Here is a 24,623-nt window from a genome sequence, read left to right as displayed (position 1 = left end):
GTGAAACATCAATCCCAAAAGGATACAGTACATGTTCATACCAAATGAAAGATTTCTAAAAGGCTATCAAGTCAAGGAGGAAAATGCACAGCTATTGTAGCACATGTGGCAATATGGAGGCAATTGATATCCGATGCCAATTGGAAGGTCTTGAAGGACTATTGGCAGCAAAACACATTCTTGCTTTGAAGAACCAAGTTGTGTTGCTTGAGACATGGAGACACTAAATGTATTTCAGAATCAAATTAGGAATGAACTGGCATGGACAGGTTAAAATAGAAGAATGTGATGTTGATTGTCCTCTATGAGAGGAACCATACCTTTCCATTTACGTTAGGAACTTGGAAGCACAGGTGAAACTCCCATCTTTTGAGGGGTCAATTAAATAATTGCTTCAGAAAGTGAAGAAGTAAGCATGTGCTCATCTGAAAATGAAGCTGAATGAAGCACTAATTGGCAGCTGGGCTTCAAAATGCTAGAAGAAGAAAGCACATGCAATAGTATTAACAGATTTTCTCATTTTTCTAAACTTAAGAGCTTATTGTTTTATTGGCTAGCTCACTGAAAGAGCATGCATTAGTATCTTTTGGTTTTTAAAGGCTGATCTGGCACAGGCTAAGTAGGATCTTAGTAATTAGCAATGCCAACTTTGCAATCAAGAAAGATCGTGTCTCCTTCCAACGTTGTGTTGCGAATTTGGTGCCACCTTATGCCTACCTTAAGTATCACATCACTTTCCCTATACATGCAAATCCACCACGGGATGTAACCTATGAAAAGATGAAAGTTTGGTAGCCTTGGGAGGACACCCTGGGAAAAAAAAACCTGGATATAGCAAAAAGAATTTCTTTGTTTAGAGCCTCAGCAACAAGACTTCTCAGGCTGAAAAGCATTGCAACAGGTTCATGAACCACAACCACCTTAATCAGAAGCCTCTAAAGTTCAGTAGAACCTTTCCTCTACCACAGGAATGGCGAGCTGTACAGCAGCCTGACAATGCTAGTCTGAAAGATATGAAAAGATGTCTGCCTCAAGCCTAGCTTCTGTCAATGAGCCGTGGCACCTAACTGGACAAAGTACCAGTTATGGAAAAAAGGTCCTCAAAGGTAATTGCATGCAAATAGGAAAAATCCTTCAGACAAAGATGCAACACTTGAAGAAAGGGAAACAAAGGACGGAGATGCCACGTCAACTATTGCTCGTCCTTGAAAGATCAGCGCACATTGTGAGTGTCCAATCAACAACAGCACCAGAAGAGAATTCAGAAGAAACCTTCAACATTCCCAAATGTGTTGGTTCTTAAGGACCAGCTATACAGTGTGAAAACGAAGATCCACTTAAGACAAGGATTAAAAACATTATCTTGCTTGGAAGCTAAGAGATCCACTTAAGCCAAAATCTTCCTTCTGTCGTATAATGAGCTAAATTGTTTCTTACCTTGGGAGGACAAAAGCATAAAGAATTTCCAGAATTACCTTGAATGTGCAAAAATATCAATTCTTTGCAACAAGATGGACAAAACAACTTACCAACAAACTCTTGATCACGTTGGCGCCGCAATGGTTGATTATTAAGAGCATTATAGGCATCTGTGATAAGTACTGCCGGTCGAACAAATGACTCCAATACTGTACCGTTCAGATGTCTAGAAGGCACGAAAAAATGAAGCACACAATTTAAAAAAATTATATGCAAAACCTATGTAGCGGGGAGGAAAAAGAGAAAAACTCCAAGATAGCCTTGATCTAATGCACATTCACTTGCCTTTCTTTGCGATGATTAAAATCAACGGCATAAATAATGTCCTCGCTGTCTTTTGTGATCTTCCATATGGTCCCCCCTAGTAAATGCCCTGCTGCATAAGGAGTAATGATGATCCCTTCCCCTTTACCTGAGTCACAAGTACAAAATACATGAGTCACTTCTTCCAAAAATGTGGCAGCAACTTTGAAAATTTTATACAAGCAAGGGTAAACAAAGCTCTAACCTGCTAAAGGAAGCTGCTGAGAGTAGGTCATTGGTACTGAGCTCTGAAATGCAACATCTATATCATCTAAACTAAACACATCAAAATTTGATACTGCCTGCACAAACCCAATAGCTTATAAACAAAGTTAGTTCAAATGGGAAGTCATCATGGATAGGTTTGATGGCCAAAAGCAAACAAACTGATAAAACCTAAACACAGAATCTTCGCCACTGACAGATAAAAGCAGTGAGCAATTTCCATCCAATCAGCTAGGTGCTGCTGTTTTTGTTGACATCCAGAAAATATCCCCCCAAACCAAGTCAACAGAGATCATATAATGATTTATTTGAGATGACATTCTTGCATACCCTTCTTGATAGGTAATGGTCATACATGTACATTTGACCCATTTTGTTCACCGGAAGTGTGCAATACACAGTTGCTGTCAGACCAAGCTTTTTGACAGCATATGGCAAAGCTCCAAGGTGGAGAGTATCGGGGTGAGAAAGCAGTACCGCATCCACTGTTGATGCAACACTGAATACAGAAACAAAGAAACCCACATTAGAAGGACATCGTCACACATAAAATGTGTTGCTCCCTTCAAGCTCGCTCAAGAGGAAGATTCGAAGACTACTCAATGAGTGACGATAGATACCATTTGTCATTAGCTACAAAGTAAAACTTCAAAATGTGTCTTTTTCTTCAGCCAATAAAAACCACTGTCTTAAGTGTTTTATAAACCACTATAAAACTAGCATTTGTAAGGCATGTGAGACAAAATAGGATAAAACACTCTAGACTGGTACCATTCTTAAATCGAAACAAGGATATAAAAATACTAGGCATTAAAGGACATGGGAAAGGTTCACACTGCCCATATTAATTGCTAGAAGTGCATTACTTTAGGTTATACTTAATCCATATCTGTATTATCATGTCAAAAATCTTAGCACTTGGCCTTGGTGTCCTACAACACCAATACACATCTCAAAGGGTATCCTCATTGAAAGTAATCCAAGAACCTGAAATTTAATGATGTATAACATGTTCATTTAATACCAAGTGTTAGATTGAGACTTAGCATGTTAGATTTGAGAGGAAGGATTCGTATCTGTCTCACACACAGTCTGCCCCTCACATAAAATGCGAAAGAAATCTATCTATACCTTCACAACTCTCTTGAATACTTTGCCCATAAAGAGAAATTGCGACAGAGTATTGAAATGTAAGACCTTATATTATGCAATGGAAGACTTAAGGACTTGCCGCACCCGTACCCGGTTTGTTGGCATACAAAAAATCAGACTCAAAGGACTCTCTAAAGATCCTATGAGCAGGCCGGCTGCTTAACTCACTATATTGACAGGAGAAGAATGACTAATCTATGACGATGACTCTCATTGACATGATGACATCAACTCCCGTGAGAGTTAGGACAAAGAGAGGAAGCTCAATTCACTGAGCCTGTAGAAATAGAAGTGTCAAACTGCCACAAGCTCCTTCATCACCGAAGCCATCTTCACACAATCGGTCGTCCAGGTTGGAATAGACCTCCATGTTGCAGCCATGCATCAGTTCACGACCACCCTCATGCATTGGATTAGTCACAATGTCCACGTGAGAACACCATGTATTGGTTTGCTCCCCTCTCTCAAGCCTTAATTGGGGAAAGGTCTCCCCATGAGGGTTCTTTCCAACATTCCCCCCCTGAACTGAATGGGGGGATAAAAAAATAACTAGAATACAACTGCAAAGGGTTCTTCCCAACATTCCCCCCTTTAATTGAATGGGGAGCAGAAATAACTGGAATACTAATGGAAACTTTGAACAGCCAGATGGTTTGAGAGCTTCATTTTTGGAGGTTGCAGTTGTTATCAAGTGAGAGTAAATGAAGGGCAGTCCTCCCCGATCCCTATGTCATGCTTGGAAGTGGAGACTTAACAGCAACAAAGGACATAATAGAGCGGCAATTGAACATTGAGTTCTTGTTGGGTTCGCCCAATGTCTTTTCTCATCAAAAGTCTGAGTTTCGAGAGGTTCTTTGAGATCCTGTGAAACCTTGATGGGTTGCTTTCATTTGTTGTTCGATTTTTCAGTTTGAAGGTGACAATTCCTGGTTTTGGTCTTCTCTCTTTGTGCCTGTGAGAGAGACATTGATTTGCTGGAGTTGCTCTCTTGATGGGATTTGTTTGCGGCTTGTTTTGGTGGAGCCCTTTTGCTCTGGGCGTTCACAAGTTTACCAGGAACAGTCAGTGGAAGAATCGATTTCAGAAGGACCTGATGGGCCTTTTAAAAGCTCTTGATACATTTTAGAACTGCAGTTGTATGAGGTGATCTTGAGGAGATCATGTTTCAGGTGTTGAGAGCAATGTATGGCTTCTTTCTTATTTTTGAGTTGTGATTTAATTACTGGTACGAATCATGGGATTTGGCAGCCTGCGATTGCTTCCAATCATATCGCATGAACACAGTTGAATGAGCTACCCTTCCAACAGACGCACTACAAGCTGAACTGCGTTGCGTTGAGAGCTGGCTCATCCAAATCTCCAGAATCAACCGAGACTGCTTCCCTGTTAGGATTCTTCGATGAACAGTACCATCTGGCAAGAAGAAGCTTTCAGATAGAACCAACAACACTCAATCCATTAGATCTTTGACCCCTACACATTAATTAAACAAACACCAACACTTTAACCCATTAAAGGTTAGCCAAATGCATGTATTCCTAGTTCTTGGACTAATCCTAGTCCCTTGTAGGTGTCCCCGCAGTTCTCTTTTACCAATGCAAAGCAAAATTTAAAACAAAGCTTATTCTCATGGAGGAGCATATGGTACGCATTTTGGGCTGCCATATGGGCATCAAAGCTTGCATAAAAGGCTAGCAAAGTCTGCAGAGGCAGGGGCCACGTAGGCTGTGGACACAGGCCAGTAGAGGGCATCATAGGAAGCCCAGATGTGGGCCCTGGGACATTTATCGGCCCAGCCACGGGTTGGCCAGCAGCCTGCTGGTTGGCCAAATAGTAGAGTTCTGTGAATCCGTAGGGACGTGTAGGTAGCCAGCCCTCCTTTTAGAAATGGGGACACTAGCCGTTGAGGAATCATTCAATGCAAAGCCACTTCCACTCCACCAGGGAGCACCCAGCTGTGAAAGAGCGAGGCAGTATTTTGGAAGTAGATATGAAGCTCTACACTAAGGTGTCTGGCACTGCCCCAAGACAGCCATGTAAGCTCATATAGATGCTTTACGTGCTGACCACATTACAACACATGGCATATCTCCTCACCTAGATCTGTCATGGTGGATTGAGTATCTTGTGCCCACATGGCATAGCTCCTCAATCCTATGCAAGTATCATGTCCCTTTTCTCTCAGGTGGGACAATGAGCCTTCTATTCCACCACAAAGCACACTAAGACTCTTGTCACACCTGACTAATTAGAAGTCGCATTACCCTTTTGGTTGTCAAAGTCAAATACTAATGCCTACTTTATACTTAGTTGCAGGAAACGTCCAAAAAAGTTAGGAAACCCCGTTTCCTAACGTTTCCAAATTGGGGCGTTTCCGAAACTTGGAAAAGTTTTGGAAACACCTAATCTACAAATACGCCAGAAGAAAAGCCAACAGGGCAGGTATTGACAAGAGATCTTTGATTGCTTGGTGACCTTGCACGCTCACCTTGCACACACGTCTAGCTTATATGGTGCATGTTTTTTTGAGCAAAATATACTTTACTCAGCCTACCCCTGCTGTTTCCTATTAATTTAAACGGCGTTTCAAAAACGTTTCAAAACTACCACGTCTCCTGCATGGAAACATTTCGTGCAACTTTGGCTTTATACGAGCTTGATAACCAAGGCTTCTTCACCTTCCTAGCTCTGATACCATGTTAGATAATCTAAGCATGTACCATACCATGTTAGAATACAGGATCTAGCAATCAGGGAGCCTTGACCCTAAGCAGAGGAATTTCCCAAACTGGATTAAAAACTGAAAGTTTGTTGTGGCATTTGTCGATGACATCTTGATTTACGGACACCATCTACGGATAGTGTTGTCCATACTTCGAAAAGAGCAGCTCTTTGCAAAAGAGAACAAATGTGATTTTTTGAAACAGAAACTTAAAATCTTCGAAACATCATTTCAGTTGATGCTGTCCATATTGACTATGAGAAAGTCAAAATGATATGTGAGTCTAGGACAGTTAGGACATGATGTATCCTTGGTACAATTGGGGAAGTCTTAGGGAGACACTTAGGACACCCTATGCCTATATAAGTGTGAGCTCAGCGTATTCTTGGGAGTGGGGACGCCTGAGCACGTGGCACACATTCCTCCTACCACATGTCCAACTAGGAAGGAGCCCGTCCAGACCTATGATTCCCAAATGACATCTATGCACAAAATGGGCTGACCTGACTATCAGTGAGAATCGAAGAAGGACCCTCCATTGAAAGATGAAGATCAGCAAGCAAACGACACAGCCAAATACATTCAACTGTCGCTGTGAAAGCTGCCCTATACTCAGCTTCACATGAGGAAGTAGCCACAGTAGATTGCTTCTTGCTCAGCCAAGAAATGCAAGCTTTGCCCAAAAAGAAACAATTACCACTTGTGGACTGCCTAGTGTCATAGTCTCCAGCCCAATCTGAATCACTGTAAGCATGCATCTGCAAGTCACCCCCCCTGGGAAACATCAAGCCATAAGACTTTGTGCCTTGCAAGTAACCGAGGATGTGTTTTACAGCCTGCTAATGTGTTGTCTTTGGGCTGTGCATATACCAGCTCACCTGAGATACTGCAAACTGAAGATCAAGCCGTGTATTGCACAGATATATGAGGCATCCAACCGCCTTACTGTAGAGTGTGGCATCTACAAATTCTCCTGCATCATGCATCGTATGCCTCCCTGGTCCAAGAGTTTTTTAACATACTTGGATTGAGACATAATGATACCACGTCTCTCTTGAATGAATTGGATCCCCATATAATAATGTAACATGCCCAAATCTGACATGTCAAAAGTGGCTCTCAATTCAGCCTTGAAATTTGCAATTTTATCACCATTTGGCCCTGTGAGCAGTAGGTCATCTACATAAAGAATGATGAACAAGATTTCCCCCTCATCCTTCTTGATGTAGAGGGTGCTTTCATTAGACTATTGCTGAAACCCTTGCTGGACAGAAAGGCATCTATCTTTGCATACCAAGCACGGGGAACCTGTTTCAGCCCATATAAAGCTTTATTCAGCTTGCATACCTTACGTGCATCATCTGATACCGCAAAGCCTAGAGGTGGTTTCACATACACCTCTTCCAACAAGTCTCCATTTAAAAATGTTGTTTTTATGTCCAACTGATGGACATTCCAATCCAAATGTGCAACCATGCCAATAACAGTTCTTATGGTTGTCATTCTCGATGTAGGAGCAAATGTCTCCTCATAATCAATGCCCTTTTGCTGAGCATATCCTTTGGCAACCAGCTTTGCTTTGTACCTGTCAATGGACCCATCGGGGTTCCGTTTGACCTTGAAAACCAATTTTGTACCGATGGCATGCTTACCTGGTGGCAAATCCACAACAGCCCAAGTCTGATTTTTCTCTATGGACTGCAGCTCATTGTGCATGGCTTGCATCCAATGCACATTATCCTTTGCTTCTTCAAAAGAGTCACCCTCCTCTTCATCAAGAAGAGTCCCTGCATAAGCTGTCTCAACTAAAAGAGCCCCCCAATGGAGCCTCAAGCCTACTCTCCCTAAGAGTCTGAAGCAACCAATTCGGGACTGTTTTGGCTGCGTGTATCTCTTGAATCTTTTGCCTGACAGCTTCATCCACACCCTGAGGTGGTACTAAATCAGCCGGTGGCTGAATTCGGACATGTGGATCTGGAGGAGGTTGCTGTAAATTCTGAGTTTCAGCAGGAAAACCAAATGCTATAGGAAGCATCCCCTCAAACACATCATCTGAAGAAGTTGGAATCTAAGATTCAGCATGTGTATGTGCTGAATTTTTAGAGAATATAACATCTCTACTAACAAAAATCTTGCGTGTAGCAGGATTGTAGAGACGACAGCCTTTGCTTTGTGAACTATATCCCACAAAAATGCATTTGAGTGCCTTATCTAACAACTTGTGTCTAAACTCCACAGGCACGTGGGCATATGCAACACAACCAAAAACTCTAAAATGGTCCACTAAAGGCTTTCTCCCATGCCATGCCTCATAGGGAGTGATTGTCTTCAAAGCCTTTGTAGGAGCCCGATTCAAAATATAGTTGGCACACATGAGGCCTTCAAGCCAAAACCTGTGAGGCAACTTCTTACTTGTGAGCATGCATCGATCCATCTCCATGGTAGTTCGATTCTTTCGCTCAGCTTTGCCATTCTGTTGAGGTATAAGCCTCACTGTAAGCTGATGCATGATGCCTTTCTCCTTCAAAAATGTCTCAAATTCATGAGACATATACTCCCCCCCTCGATCTATGCAAAGTGTCTGCACCTTGAGTCCTGTCTCATTCTCAACCATAGCCACAAAGTGTTTGAAATGCATAAACACTTCTGATTTTGCCTTGAGACCATAGACCCAAGTGTAGTTGGTGAAGTCATCTATGAATGTAACAAAATAGAGATAACCCCCAAAAGCAGGTGTCCTCATGGGACCGCAGACATCACTGTGAATAAGCTGTAATTTCCATGTAGCTTTCACTGCACCATCCTTCTTGAAGGGAAGTCTATGCATCTTACCAAGGATGCAACCTTCACATGCATGAGGAGGAGGCGACTCCAAAGGAGGCAATACATCAACCATATCATGCCTCTGAAGTGTCATTAAGCTGCCATAGCTGATGTGCCCATACCTGGCATGCCATAACTTTGCATTCTGCATCGCAGCAGTGGGAGTGCTAACTGATAATGCAAGATTGGATCTTTTTTCATATAGATTAAGCTGAAAAAGACCCCGATACAACGTGCCACACAACATCAAAGCATAGTCATTCTCTTTGTCTCTCACTGCACACTTGTCATCATCAAAAACAACTTGAAATCCTCCTCTATTGAGTGAGGACACTGAAAGCAAATTATTCTTTATCCCTAGCACATAGAGAACATCTGAAATTCTGAAATATGTGCCATCAGTGGATATGAGAATAATGTCTCCCACTTCACACACTGAATAAGAAGAATTATTCGCACAAGTCACCTTCTTTTTGGTGGTTGGAGGATGCAGAGATACAAAACAGACTCTTCTTGGAAGTGATGTGCTTTGAAGCACCACTGTCAAAATACCAAGTATGAAGTGTCTCATCGACACTAAGAGAGCATGCATCCTTTGAAGGATCATAACTGCAAGTCAAGAAAGCATATGGGTCATCATCATTAGTGGCTGTAGGATATTGCGAACCATGAAACTCCACAAGGAGTAGTTGGTGCCATCCAACTTATCCTCCTGTGTGAGAACTTCGAACACCTCATTGGGGTTGTTCTGAGCCATTTCACCAGATAATCTTAAAAAATACAGCAAACTGACCAAGTAAAATCCCTTCCTGGGATGTAAAATGCACAAGTGAAATCTGCAAAGAAAAATCTGTCCACAGTGACAAATACTGTCACAGCCTATCAAAGGCTCAAAATGCACTTCAATTATCCTGCAAATGCTCTCCAATGTCACTCAAAATTGCCTGCAACAGTCCCAAAATGCTTGTACACTGCCAAATTGCATCAGAATGCCAAAAGCCCCAATTTCTTCAGGGAAATTGCATCCAAAAGAGGGCAAATTGCTTGGAAGCCCCAAAGATGCAAGAAATTGCGGTGTAAAGCAAAAAGCCCCAAATTTTTGCAAGAAATTGCAACTCAAAAAGGGGCACATTGTCTCAAAGCCCCAATTTGCAATTTATTTGCAAAAGAACCAAATTCTACTGCCAATGTGTGCAAGTGAGCACACCCACAATCTCAAAATGCACCTGCTTGAATCCACAGCCAAACAATGGCTCAAAATGCACTTTTCACTGCAAAATTGCAATCCAATTGCAAAAGCCCCAATTTCTTAGCAGAAATTGCAACCAGAAAAGGGCAATTTGACTGAAAGCCCCAAATGTTGCAAAAATTGCAATGCAAGTCCAAAAGCCCCAAATTCTAGACAAATCTGCAATCTGCCTACAATACTTGTCCAAGAATGCACAGAAGCTCCAAATTTTTGTTCCAAAAAATGCAATGTGCCTAATAAAGATTATCTGCTTCCAAAATAGAGGTACTTGCACCTTGACTCTGCCGCTAGATGTACGGACAGCTGGGCCAGGAGGATGGGCTGCTCTAATACCAAATGATAGAAATGGGAGAGAGAGCAGGAAGCAAGAGACAGAAAGCAGAACGTCGAAATATGCAATAGAATGAAGTAAAGCAATACAAAGGGGGGATAAGGTTTTGTCTAAGTGACAAACCTTATCCTTCACTAACCATAGTTAGTGAACTAACTATGGTTAGGGGAAAAAACCTCTAAATGAGGGAAAAGTGTCCCTAACCCACTTATTGACTTTACATTGGTCACTACCTAGAATTTATCAATAATTCTAATAGAGTGCTTGAATGATTAATTTCTTGTTATTTTGTTCTCTTCGCAGAGCCATGTTAGTTGGCTAGTGGACCATGGAAATGTGACCCTTTCATTTCCCCGCCGCACAGCTGAAACAATGATACTTACAAGTTACAACATCAAGTTCTCCCCATCGAATTGTTTTGTTCTCTCAGTGGAGCAAGGTTAGTTAGGTAGTGGCCTTCCCGCCAATGTGACAATTTTATCCCCCCTCCCTAAAAAAAACAAAAGGTGAAGCTGAGACAATTACAGTTACAAGTTACAACCTCAACTTCTCGTCATGGGTGTTGATGCTCGCTTAGTGGCTCCATCCCTTTAGCTTGTTGTATCAAGTTCTATCAGTCTCATAGACCCTTCGGTCTTTCAAAGACCTGTAATAATCTCTCCCTTCCCCCTTCGCTTCTACCCCGCTCCCTAGACTCAGCCCTCTCCTCTCGCTCTTTCTCAGCCCTCCGCTACCCTCGCTAACCCCCCCCGCTCAGCCCTCCGCTACCCTCTACTAAACCACCCCCCCCCCGCTACCCTCGCTCAGCCCCCCCGCTACCCCTCGCTCAGCCCCCCGCTCAGCCCTCCGCTACCCTCGCTAACCCCCCCCCCCCACTACCCCTCCGCCACCCTCGCTCAGCCCCCCCGCTACCCTCTGCTATCCCCCCACTCAGCCCTCCACCACCCTCCGCTACCCCCCCCCCCCGCTCAGCCCTCCCTGGGCACTGCTGCAGCTACCCGCACCCCCCTTCTCGCTCCTTGCTCCCGCTCAGCCCCTCGCTCCCCTCAGCCACCCCTCGCTCCCCTCAGCCCGCTCAGCCCCCCGCCCCTCGCTCCCGCTCAGCCCCCCTTCTCGCTACCCGCACCGCTCCCCTCAGCCACCCCTCGCTCCCCGCTACCCCCTCACTCAGCCACCACCCACCTCCCTCCCTCCTTTTCCGCTCATCCACCGCCCCCTCCCCCCCTTCTCTGCTCCCCTCGCCACTTTTTCTTTTTTTTTTCCCTTTTTTTTTTGGGGAAAAAAAAAAGGGAACCACAACCACCTTTTTTTTTTTTTAATAAATCCTTGCCATCTTAGCCTCTCCTCCTTCTCCACCTCTTGGCTGCCTCTCCACTTCAGGCTTCCGCACTACCTCTCCACCACCTCGCACTGAACGTGCCTCCCATTATGGGGGGGGAACCGGTGCTCTCGCTCCCGGCTGAACATTAACACTAAGATCTGCACCCGCACCCCAAGAGAATGGGGGACAAAGCCAAGAAAGACGAAAATAACAACAACAACAAAAAAAAGCAAACGACACAACTGAATTTGGAGGATGTGAACACACGTTACAACCGAAGTGGACTCGGGGTAAACAGCAAGGCAAAGGTAGGACCCGCCTCATCTTCTTCAGCATCTATCTCTACCTCAACCTCAACCTCAACCTCAACTCCTGCTACAGTGTCAGTTTCGTTTTCAGCTCCAACCTCAGCTCCCTCTATCTCTATCTCTACTTCGACTTCAGTCCCCACTTCAGGCCCAGCTCTAGTTTCAGTCTCAGCTCCATCTACATCTACGATCAGTGACATACTCATGCCCATGGTGCCGGTTGTTGTTCCCTTTCCCTCTTCTCTTGTTACAGCTCTCGCACAGCTTATGACACCTACTTCGGAGGTGTCATACACTGTGCCGCATTACACTTCACTCTCCCCTCTCCCTCTCAGTCAACCCACCCTCCCACACCCCGTTGGGACTGCCTCATCCATTCCACTGTCATCTCCGTTCCTCACTCAGCCACCATCCAGTTTTCGGACTCAGTCCCACTCTTTCATGCCACAGTCACCACAGTTTCAGCAGGGAAATGGGTGGACTGACACACCAGAGGCCTGTGAGACCCTACTCACGGAGATACATAGTTTTCGTGAGCATGAGATGGAGGTGGCTCGCTTCGCACGGAAGCAGGTCCGCTTCAACCAGGAGCAGAGCCGCATCATACAGGAGCAGGCTAGGGCCATTCGGGAGCAGGCGGGTCTTATTCAGGGACTCAGACAGGATATCATGCAGCTCCGGCAGGAGGTCACAGCCATACACACTGCCCAGGGAGTACCCGATGATCGAGGCACAGATTGCGAGCATGCAATCTGCTATTGAGGAGACTTCCAGATGGGTTGACGTGGCCAAACGAGAACCCGCAAGGGTCACCGTTTCGGCTACCCTCATGGAGCAACAGCAGAGAGCCAGTAAGGCTCTCAACCTCAGAGTACGCGGGATCCCACGCACTGAGGCTACACCGATGGTAGATGCGACTGCGTTCGTGACCACTACCCTGGGTGTGGCTGAGCACAGGATAGAGAGGGCATGGCGGGTGGGGAGAGATCCCAATCGAGAGCAACCCCTGATCATACGATTTCATGACACTCAGGCACAACTTTCAGCTCTACGACGCAGGTCAGTCCTTCGAGATCAGCCAGCGATCTCTATGGATGAGGACCTCACACCTCTACAGGTTGAGGAGAGGCGCTCTTTGCTGCAGCAACGGGATCAAGCCCGAAAGGAGGGGAAGTGGGCAGTGGTACGAGAGGGACGACTTCTTACAGGCCCCCGTAGGACACCTGTCCCCTCCCCTACATAGGGAAGCAGGGCCTATGAGACTCAGATATCCGAGACCCTGTCCTACACCATTTGGAACTATAATGGTACCTTATGGTCAGAACCAGGGAACTTCTAGAAATCTCCGCCAAAAGTCCTTAGAGTTGTTACTAAATAAAATGTTCAGTAGCTCCTCCTCGTTTCGACGAACGAAGTCTAATTTCTTTCTCCGTACCAGTCTACGGTATTCACGTAGCGTATTTTGGTGCGCTCGGAAGACTGGTTTTGGTTTCGAATCTGAGTTGACAGCGTAAGGGCTTACACTCATCATCGTACCAACTATTACAGGGTACGGTTCCAGGGGGTGGTGGGCGGGTGGAGCGGGTGGTGTGGGGAAAAGCGTGAATGGCAGCCTCGTGTAGTGAGCGGGTGACAAGGGCAGCATGATCCTCTAAAAGGGGTATGAAGTCAATATAAGTATGTACAGACGGCCAGAGTAAGAAGGTGAGTGATCCCGATCAAAGTGTATATCGTGATAGGTGGAGTAAGCACTGAGTGGGGTGGGAGGTGCTGTGCAAAGGGAGGTGGAGATGCGAAAGAAAAGGTATGTGTGATCAGCCCCTGGGGGGAGAGGTGCTACAGTGAAGTCAGTAATGCGAGATGTGAAGACAGGGGATCCCATGATGTAATCAACAACACTGGAGCCTCCCCCATGTGGAAAGCATGTGAAACCACCCGAAGCGGGCCATCTGTCAAGACCATTATAGATAATGAGATCATGTATTGTGCCTAGGTCTAATAGGGCCTGCCCATAGGATGACAGTGGACCTTGCCTGTCAGCCGAAACCCGTAGCATACCTGCCTCCTCAAGGTCAACATCTGCCAGTAGAGTGGAATCATCTCTGAAATCAAGAAGTGGTACCTGATGGGTCCTTGTCCTCGCGTTGAAGTCCCCCACTAGAAGGACTTCTCCGCGGCTAGAAAAGTCAACGATGGACTGATAAAGGGCAGCAAATGGGGATGTCTCATCATCACCTCATACTTTGGCAAAGTGGGAGGTCTGCGGGGAGAAGTAGCAAACTGCGACAAACAGATCCTGGCTGTCCATGTGTCGTATCCGGATCCAAAGAAATCTGGAATGTGTATCTCTCTGCTCTAGTGAAATGATCCCCCGAAGTGTGGATCTGAAAAGGACTGCAACTCCACCTGAACCTCGAACTCCTCCTGTACCCCTCGTCTCATCTCTGTAGGCATACTCTCATGTATATCTACTGACTATTGGGAGAGGGCGCTCTGGACTTTGATGTGTCTCTGTATAGAAGACTATGTCGTGGCCTGTATAGGATTCCAAGACGGTCCCCTCCGCCACTCACTGACACCCAGATCTGGTTTGATTATGCACGCACACTTTATGACATCCCAAATCAGCCAGTCCCTAGCCTCTCACACATGCCTCGTCCCACATCCTGCACCCTCTTGACTAGAGGAGGGGTAAAGGATGCTGTAATGAAACTTCATAATGGCCGAGCGAAGGATCATGAGGGACTATGCACTGAGTTCATTGCATATGGGATTAACCTCCTAGCCCCGATCTTAGCAAAGCTTTTTAATGAAGCGGTTTGTTTGGGATTTCCACACACTTGGACCATTAACACTATCTCACCCATCCACAAGGCAGGGGATCCCATGAGCCCGGAGAACTACAGGATCATTATGATTGGACATGTCATGTCCAAGATTTATGCATCAGTACTTGACTCTGAGGTTAGCAGACTTGCAAAGTATCGAAGAATCAGAGCAGCAGGACACGCCGGATTCCGGCGTGATCATGGAACCATGGACCACATTCTGACGCTCACATGTATCATCGAGGAGGCGAGGTCACGGAAGCAGAGGGTTCATTGTTGCTTTGTGGATTTTCGCAAGGCATTTGACACGGTCCCGAGAGCCCGTCTCATACGACGCCTACAAGACTTGGGTTATGACCAGGAGATCATTTGGGCGGGTAGGATCCGAGTGGACAGACGAGATCATGAGTACCATCGGGGTCAAACAAGAGTGTCCTTTGTCGCCTACCTTGTTTGGCCTCTACATTGACGAGCTTGAGACAGTGATGCAGACACAGGGCTCTCTTGCGGGCACGCTGATCCAGATTTTGCTTATGCAGATGACGTGGCTCTCTTGTCTTCCTCAGCAGAGGGGCTTCAGAGACACCTAGACGCACTACAGTCCTATTGTGAGTCTCATGATTTGAAGGTCAACCTGGGTAAAACCAAGGTCATGATCTTCAATACATCTCGAGCCATTATGCGTCAGGAGCAGTTCACATTTGCCGGGTCATCTGTTGAGATAGTTTCATCATACACTTATCTTGGGGTTATTTGATCCGGACCGAGCTTCACTATGAGACCCGCGATGCAGGCACGCTTGAGTAGAGGATATGCCTCATTGGCCAGGCTAGAAAGGCAGTGCTTCCGCTCACACTTTCAGGATCCACGCACCAAGGGGTTGCTTTTTGATTCCTTAACTCGCCCAGCGGGGATGTACGGCAGTCCTTGCTGGGGTCCAGACTTGTCGGATACAGACTGGGCCCGTGTGGAGCGGCTACAGGTTCTCATGCTATCACGGATGATTCGTGGTAAGTCATCCGTTCCTCACCAGATCATTCAGATTGAGTTTGGGTCACCCCCTTTACAGCTAGATGATGCATTTCAAGTCATCACATATCTGTACCGAGTTAGGGAATATGGGGATTATACCTCGGGGCGTAGCAGGCTACCATGGATAGCTTTATCCTCTTCTATCGCACTTGCAGCAGGAGGAGATCAGAGGTGCTGGTATGCACGTACAGAGGGATGGTTTGAGCGACTGAACCTCCACATGGATAGACTACCTCCCTTCCAGTATAGCATGGATGCTCCGTTCTCTCCCCTCTTATCATACGAGGTCAACCAGGTTATCCGTGAGGATCTACTACAGCTACACACTTTTCGGACCTGGTTGGAACCGAGTGAACTCCCAATGAAGCTTAGCTTCTATAGAGATCACTTCTTACATATCACAGCGGAGGGTTTCATTGACCCACCAGGATACACACAGATTCACCTACCCCACTTGATGAGGATCTCTCTTGGGCAGTTTCGGGTCTCTTCACACAGACTTCGCATCGAGAGCAGCAGAGCAGAGTGACTACCCAGGGAGCGGCGCATATGCACACTATGTGACATACAGGAGGTTGAGACAAAGGAGCATTTCATCTTCAGGTATCCTGTGTACTATGAGATCCGAGGACGTTTCCACTGCCTCTTCAGAGATAGTTATGGGATTTTAGCCCATTTCCTCTCCTACCCAGACCAGCGGTGTTTGGCAGGTTTCATTCATGAGGCACTTAGACACTGCGAGAGGATACTCCGAGCACGGAGACAAGAGCAGACTTCTTCCTCGGTTGATCCCTCTCAGAGCTCTATCACGGAGTTCTTTCAGCTAGATCACATGGACCCCAACGAGACGAGGCCTCGACATGACCGTGACCCGGAGCCCGTGACCCGACAGCTCAGATAGAGGGTCGACACACAGATCACACTTGGAGACATCCCCTCCTTGTTTAGAGTTGGAGCCCGACCGACGGGGGTCACAGTAGCCCTGGTTAGACGCAGAGCTACGACCGGGAGACGTGCCAGGACCGCACCTCTGAGTAGCCGACAGCACTCTATTGCCGACTTCATGCCTCCACTGCCTCATCCATCCTGATATCTTGCTATTGCTGGGGATGATGATGATATTGATGATGATGCTGAGATTGATATATAGTCGACCATCGACATGACTATGTTGTACTTAGGACTTAGTACTGCCATTCTGCATTTTTGCATTTTTTGCATTTTGCATTTTGCATTGGTATGGACGCTCGTTTAGTAGCTCCACTACCACAGCTCGTTCTATCAGGATTTTCACAGTCTCATAGACCCATCGGTCTTCCGAAGACTTTAATAAACTTTCTTTCTTTCTTTCTTTGTTTCTCCCCATCAAATTCTAACATGGATGCTAGAGAATCGTTAAACCATTGTGTGTGATTCTCTTCCTACCTTGACAACAATCATGGCTCCAGAGAAACGAGGTCAAAATCTTGCAAAGGCATGAGATTATGTTACGTTGATGGACATCAAAAGTGGAGATGTGACATTTGCTTGGAAGAGTACATAGGATTAGGCACAAGAGGCGTTAACACTTCATAAGCGATGCTCAAAAGCAAAATCAAAAAGTGCAAAGGGCCAAAAGTTGAGAGAGGTGTAGTCATTCTAGGTTGAGCTAATCATACCAATGACAACTCCATGGTGGATGATAAGTAGCACGTCAAAAACCTCAAGCTATGATGGATAAAAGAAGAGCATGTCCAGAATCCATAAGGACGAGCAATCTCGCACCAAATCCGGATACATCTATCAATCACCTAGGCTTTAAAAAACCACATTGGGCTAACGCTTCTCGGACTTCACCTTCTATGATCGTAAAATTGATTTCCCCAGTGAACATTTAAGGTTGCAATGACATAGGATGAAATCAGCCACCACTTAGGAATCATGCTTAGAATTCACAAAATCGACACGAGCATCCCCAACACGCAATGCTTTGCTTCTGCAATCAATCCTTCAAGCAACTTGCATGGTTGTATCAAAATGTATCCCGACTGAAGCACAAAGGTAGTGGAGCGAACCAAGGCAGAATACAGAGAGCGCACTCGTGCACGCAGAGGAGAGATGAACACCTCCTGATTTTCTCCAATAAGAAAATTCAAATGTTAAGAAGTCAAAGGCAAATTCAAATGTTGAGAGCTCAAGGCAAATTCAAATCATGGTGACTACAACATCCTACAAGCGGACCTCGTCCAATTCCAAAAAATCTTGCCATTACAAAAGTGATACAGGAGGTAAGGATGTCCTCCATGAAGGCAAAATTCCTGCATAAAATTGCAAATGGAGTTGTTTGAAGGTGAGGATAAGCCAAAAAGCCAGCCGTGATGGTGGGGGCGTAAACGTTCAGGATGTCAATCCTGGAGTCTGACATCCATAGCCAATCCACACAACCCAAGCTCTCCATTGGTCAAACACCTCCGTGGCCAGTGTCTAGGATACTAAAATGCAAATCCACTCCTACCCATCCACACCACTGCTCTGCAATAAGCTCTCCCTGGTCAAACACCCACAGAACCAGTGTCTGGGATACCGAAATGCAAATCTTCTCCTACCCACTACAAGGAACCGCACCTCAGGGCCTCTCCCTAGGAGGAGATCGCACCATCGTCAAATGTCTACTACTGTGAGCATCTACTCCTAAATCAAGACTCGACAGCCCAACTAAGTCCAAGCTAGAGAGACTGCCAGCCTGCAAGCCAAACCTCACCCTTGGCATCCCAAGCCGCCTCATGAACAGCTGCACTAGTAGCTCCTAGCTCTGCTCCTTCACTGGCCGATGTGCGTAACTATGGTCCTGTATAACCTCAAAGAAGAATGAAGCACACAAGCGCCAAGAAAAACGAAAAAGCTATCTTGCTGACCCATGTTCCCACGGATAGCACTCTAACACGTCACCTGTCTGCCTATCCCTAGCGTGCACATGACATACTCCCCTTCCTCAAAGAGTCAATCCTGAGCTCATAAAAACTTAGAAGAAGAAGTCAACTTGCTAGAAACAGCTCACTATCAGTTGAAACCAATAGGCTCAAGGACAATCCTACCAAGAGATCTACCTGCTTAGAAACATTAGATGAGCATGAAGTCCTCGTCAAAAAGCAACATCTCTGTCAAATGAAACAACTGGCAACTTTACTCTGACAATGCTACCAATACCTAAGGTAGGCACATGCTACCATTACCAAGGTAAGCAACACTTGTCCTAAAGAGTTGTGCCCAAAATATCTGTCATTTAACTTGCTTGCTTTAATCCTGATATCCTTTCCATTGGGAAACCATATACTCGGAAAAAAACCCAGAATCTTCTACTGAAGTATAGACACAACAGTAGTCTCTTCCCAAATGGAGAAATATCAAATCTTATTTCCAAATTGGGAAAGTTCAATAAATATGCACTTCCAAAACTAATCCAATCTACACTTCCTTGAATCGAAAGTGAACTCAAATCTGAGCTCCTAGACCCAAACAGCCAAATGTCTGCTTTTCAACCTCGAAAAGCGTAGTCTAGAGTTCTAACTCAAAACGAATCTGACCAGTCAATCTCAAAGAAGCTTTGAGTATCAAGAACCAATATTTCAACAGACATTATTATGATTCAAGCTAGCATCTCATAACTGTCTATATGAGTACCCTATCTTCCAAAAAAGGGAGAGATAGTCGTGTGTTTGTAGGCGCAGAGTCCTAAATAAATCTAAAGACTCTGGCATAACCCGCAGCATATGATGGGTCATGGCGTCCCATACCACCATATTACACCACACACCCACGTGCTATGATTGCTACAACACTAGTTTGTGGATCTTGACTATCATAAATAGTAAATGCAAAAGGCCAACCAAAAACCACAAACTAAAAAAAGCCCTTGAAAAGTATAACACAATTCGAGACTAGGGACCAACTCTTTGTCCCGGGAATAGACAACTTCTGTGCACTTAGAAAGTTCACTGACTAGCATCCTAGTCGAAGCATCTGTCTATACCCATCAAATCTTTGAAACTAAGCATGTTTCTCAAAACTTTGGACTTGTCGAAATCCTTACGATTTGAGATCCCTATGAAAGGATTCTCATTAAACAATTAGCCATAGACATCTAAGACACCCCCAAATTGGCAATCAAAAGGTTCTCAAGTCTATAAGCAAGAAACAACAAAAAACTAAGAATCACATCCACACGTAAGTGGGTCAAAAATCTTAAGAGTTAACCTTATGGCAAGCATAAGAAACAATATATTGAATTCAGCCCAAAATCGAGTGCGTACAAAGAAAGTCCGAAATGCCAAGAGATCAAGTGCGAGATCTCTTATGCTTATAAAGAACATGGTGTTGACACAATGCTTTTAAGACACATTCTCGACACTTATCAGAGTGTGAGCCTTCAATCACATACTTTTGATTCTGTGGAGTCATATAATATCTAAAAGACTCCCAAATCTCCTCTTGCAAATTCTCCATCTCCTAAATGACTGCTTCCGGTCTTCGTGGAATGACTTTTAAGGTAATTTCGTCCTCCAATTCCACAAAACAGTAATCCAAGAAAGGAGTCTTGTTGCTATGGTGGCTCTCCGTTGCCAAATACTTGCGAAAATTAAAACTGCAAGCTGCTTCAATTCTGCCCACCACGTGTGCAAGGAAGGGAAATCATCTACTAGAAGATGATGGCTGAGAGGAACGGAAGGGGAGGAGACGGATAGCACAGGGGACGAAGGATCTAGTTGGGAAGAAGAAACAGCTACAGAGCTTGTCCTGAGAAGAGACAGGTAGAGATGGCAAATCGCAAGAGAATCTCAGCCAGAGGAGCTAGCAATGATGGCAAAATATGAGAGAAGGATGCCTGGTGCGAGAAGCGTGAAGAGTCGGAGTGGTGCTGCGATGGAGTAGCCTGTGCGCTGCAGAACTTGTACTGGAATCCCTTCCTGCTAAATCGCAATGAAGATAGGCTATGCAGGGCTCTAGACAACGGAGGGTTTTAAAGTTGCTGGCCGAAGCTTTTAGCTCCAAAAAAGCTTCCAAAAGCTTAAAAACGAAATAGCTTTCTTTTATAAAAGCTTCTGCTGTTTTGGAAAGCATAGCTTTCCATAAAAGCTTCTGCTGTTTTGGAAAGCATAGCTTTCCAAAAAAGCTCTCTCTCCTTCAGCCATCCAAAACTAAAGCAAAGGCTACTGCTTTTGGCAATTAAAGCTCCCAAAGCAATTTCCAAAAAAGCAAAACCCTAAAAACATGGCCAGCCAATTGTGCCACACCTTGGCTCTTCTACCTAATGCGACATCCCATGCAAGTCTTCTACCCTGACCAAGTCCTTGTCAATCAATTCGCAGCATCCTACTCATCAGAATTCAGCTCCCATCGCTCGTGTTCAAGGAAATTTCACATCTAGAATTCATCTTCCCAGGACAAACACGCCTTCTCTTTGCCAACCTCTATCAGAATGTTTAGCTAAGAAACCACATCTATCTCGATAAGACTTTCTCACATCTCTAGAAGCATAACAATGGGTGGAAGAGTCAATAGCATATCCCTCATGAGAGTCAAAAATTGTAGCACTCATGTTTAAAATTTGATCACTTAGAACAATGGCCTAAGGGCTGTGCTAAGGAAGTAATGTAATTGAGGTGCCTCACGCAGAAGGTATAGGATGTGGTCCAAGTCACTGGAAGGGCATGTGACACAGAAGACCCACGATGCAAAAGCTCTGAAATGGGCTGGTTGTACAATCTGAACGTGATATTGTGTGGTAGATGATGCCTGAGGTGTCCTTGAAGGGACTCGGGAATTACCAGGGGTTTCCATGCTTTAAGGAGGAGGCTTTCATTTGCTGTAATTTGATAATGAGCGTCAAATAACAATATGAAAGAGAATCCTTAGAAATAGAATGGAAAGAATCCACCTAGCATAGATTAGATCTGCCAATTAGTTGCGTAGAAAAGGCTTGTAGATCACTGTCCGGAGGTCCATGTTGCTGTCCTTGCAAGTCCACGTGGATGTGTGAACAAGAAATAGGTACTTGGCGAGACTTTCGAGCCAGATGGACGTTGGCAAAGGCGTTTTTCAGATTGCGTGAGATCTGGCGCACTTCTCCTGCGTTGAAATCCGTGGCCTGATTAAAGTGGCCTGTCTTGAAACCTGTGGGGTAATAGAAGCAGGACCAGGCCTGGCTAGACGGAAATAGAGGGCAGCAAAGAGCCGCTGTTCACAGGCTAAAAGTGGTGTGATGAGCAGCAGGGGCCAGGCTAGTTTGATTCGAGATCAAAAGGGCAGCAAGGGCTGCTGGTCACAGATAATCATGGCGATGAACCAACAAGAACTGGCTGCTGCAGAACGATCTAGCGTATGCCAGATGGAAGCCTGAACGAAAGTGCAGCCTGCTTGAAAAGGAGAAGGTGGAAATCACGTACAGCTGTTTTGGAGCGGAATAGGCTGACGTGAAATCGCGATTGAATTTCGCACTTTTTCCTTGCTGGTTGGTAGTTGCCAAAAAATTAAAACGTGGATTTAATGAACCCTTGGGTAGTCTAGGGTTTGGCCTTGGGTAGTCTAGGGTTTGGCCTTGGATGTAGGGCTGGTTGCCCTTTTTAGGTCCTCTAGGTACCCTTTTGTAAGTTGGCGCTCGGTGCCAAAGGGTGTGCCTATTCTAAGGGGTGTGACCCTTGGAATAGGTGTACCTTTTTATGAAGGGGTGTGACCCTGTTTTTAAAAAGGGGTGTCCCCACATGAAAAGATGTCCTTTTTTTTCCATGATGGGGTGTGTCCCTTGGGTGAGGAGTCAAAACTCTTCATCAAAAGGTATGTCCAATGGTGGAAAAGGTGCGTCCCTTGGTTTTGGGACAGCCCAAGCACATCAAAAGACACGATTTTTGTCGTGTCCATTCACATCAACTCGTGATGGCGAAATGAAAAGGTGTGTACCCCTTGTGAAGGGTGTGACCCTTGATGAGAGGGTACATTACAATGGGAGTGTCTCTTCAATAGAATGTCTCTTGTGAAGGGTTGTGCCTCATAGGAAGTGTCCCGTCGAAAGGGCATACCCTTCCACAAGTGTCCATTCATCAAACCATCCATAACTCTAAGATATAGAGAAAGGAATACGTCACAGATCGTGACACATGCACCTAGGAACCTTCCCAATGACCTAGAACAAATCATCAAAAAGAACTCGATCTACTCAGGTCTTTGAATCTATTTTGTCGATCATCAAGGAAAATGCCTCAACTTCCTACTCCTCGACCTCATCTATATCTACAAGTACTCATTCTTGCCAATGACGATGTCCTTTGGCTTAACCTTTCACACCAGTACTAACCTTCCCATCCTCCTTGCCACTAAATTACAGACTGGCCGGCCAGGCTATGAATTGGCCAACCCAAACAAGGGCGGACCACTGCATCCAACAGCCGAACAGGTCAGCCCTGATGACTGAATTCTGTTGGGTCACTCTTAACCCAGATCAGACCCCATAGCAGCCTGTATAAGTCCATACAATGGGCGGCTCCTTCCAGCCCTCTGTTGGCTCAAAACATCCACGATATGTGACTGAATCTGGTCCTCCACAGAGGCTGGCATGTCAAGCCCCTCTGTGCCTCATATATCAGCCCTTCCAGAGCTTCTTAACAGTCCCCATGTCAAACCATGTAAGGGCAGATCTACACCACCCCGTGAGAGCGTGTGCATCTACCTTCAAAACCCTCATTAAGATGAACCCCCATGGTTCTCCTCCTGTAGGAGCTTGCACATACGGCAAAATCTGACACTATAATCTCCCTGCTTACAAATGCTTGAGTGCCGTAAAGTTGTTCACATGCACTTAAAACTAGACGCAAATAACAGCATGAAGATATAATAACTCAAGGACCCCCTCATTTATATAGAATGACATGCAGCAAGATGTAGAAGTGGGAAACAGGCAATGCAATCGGTGAAAATAAGTTAGCAAAACAAAGTTCTCACATTGTTCATCCAGAAGTATTACAAGCATAGCACGGTTTCTAGAGCTACATAAGAGTTTCTTTATCCTTGGCGATTAAAACGCTACAGGTACATAAGAGTTTCTTTGAATAGCAATTGCAACATGGTATGGACATGGTAGGGACTGAAGGAGAATCTCCAAAATCAATTGAAAATAACACTTTCAATCCATGATGGCAGTGTGGGTCCACGATTGAACATAAGTTTCAAATCCCTAATCCATGATGGTGATACGCACAATGCATCATCTTTTACAAAAGTCAAGCGAGACTTAGAGAGTAACAGACCCGGCAAGGGGTTGCAAGACGTCTACATCGAAACGATCGTCCCATCCGCAGTCAAGGAGGAAACGGAATCCGTCCACGTCCAAGAGGTAGCAGAGGGGGGCCTCCGAGTAAACTCCACTGAGAGGAGTGAGCTGAACGCTAGTACCCATTTCCTTTGCTAGTTTTGGAGATTGGCAAAGAATTGTTCCTCAGTGTTGTCAAACTTTAAGACCTGGAGATGTTTAAGGAAAGGGCCCGGGAAGGACTTTCCCGGCCTGGCGCTCGCCATTTTCCGAGGACTTTCCTCCTTGGAGAACTGTGCCTCGCCGTTTTCCGGGGACTTTCCCGGGAGAAAAGTCCTCGCCCGGCCCTTTCCCCCTCCGGCCGCTCACCATTTTCCTAGGACTTTTCTCTCGGGAAAGTCCTCGCCTGGCCCTTTCCCCCATGTGAAGGGCCCACAACAGGGGCTGGAAAATGACACTTGGAAGGTTTTTATTGGTCTGTGTGGAAATGGGGGCTGATTTTGTCTTATTCAAAATGGTGCGCTGATTTTGTCTTATTCATAAGGAGGTTAAATTCCCTCTATGAAAGGTGC

General features: G+C 45.4%; 1 protein-coding gene across 1 annotated transcript in view; it reads right to left on the bottom strand.

The window, feature by feature from the left end:
• The window catches only part of CPSF100 (cleavage and polyadenylation specificity factor 100), a 105,937-nt gene extending 81,588 nt beyond the window's left edge, over window positions 1-24,349 (bottom strand). The window contains exons 1-5 of the mRNA XM_087393598.1: window positions 24,050-24,349; window positions 2,338-2,506; window positions 1,988-2,084; window positions 1,765-1,891; window positions 1,530-1,645 (exon numbers count right to left, since the gene is read on the bottom strand). Of these exons, the coding sequence (XP_087249724.1) occupies window positions 1,530-1,645; window positions 1,765-1,891; window positions 1,988-2,084; window positions 2,338-2,506; window positions 24,050-24,198 (658 nt within the window). The 5' untranslated portion in view covers window positions 24,199-24,349. The remainder of the gene's footprint in view (window positions 1-1,529; window positions 1,646-1,764; window positions 1,892-1,987; window positions 2,085-2,337; window positions 2,507-24,049) is intronic.
• Window positions 24,350-24,623: the final 274 nt, after the last annotated feature.

The sequence above is a fragment of the Dipteris shenzhenensis genome, chromosome 22 (assembly GCF_047967505.1).
Source record: "Dipteris shenzhenensis isolate YYH24624 ecotype China chromosome 22, Dip_SZ_1.0, whole genome shotgun sequence".
Classification (NCBI taxonomy): domain Eukaryota; kingdom Viridiplantae; phylum Streptophyta; class Polypodiopsida; order Gleicheniales; family Dipteridaceae; genus Dipteris; species Dipteris shenzhenensis.
The sequence above is the reverse complement of the archived record's forward strand: the minus strand, read 5'-3'. Positions and strand labels throughout refer to the sequence as shown.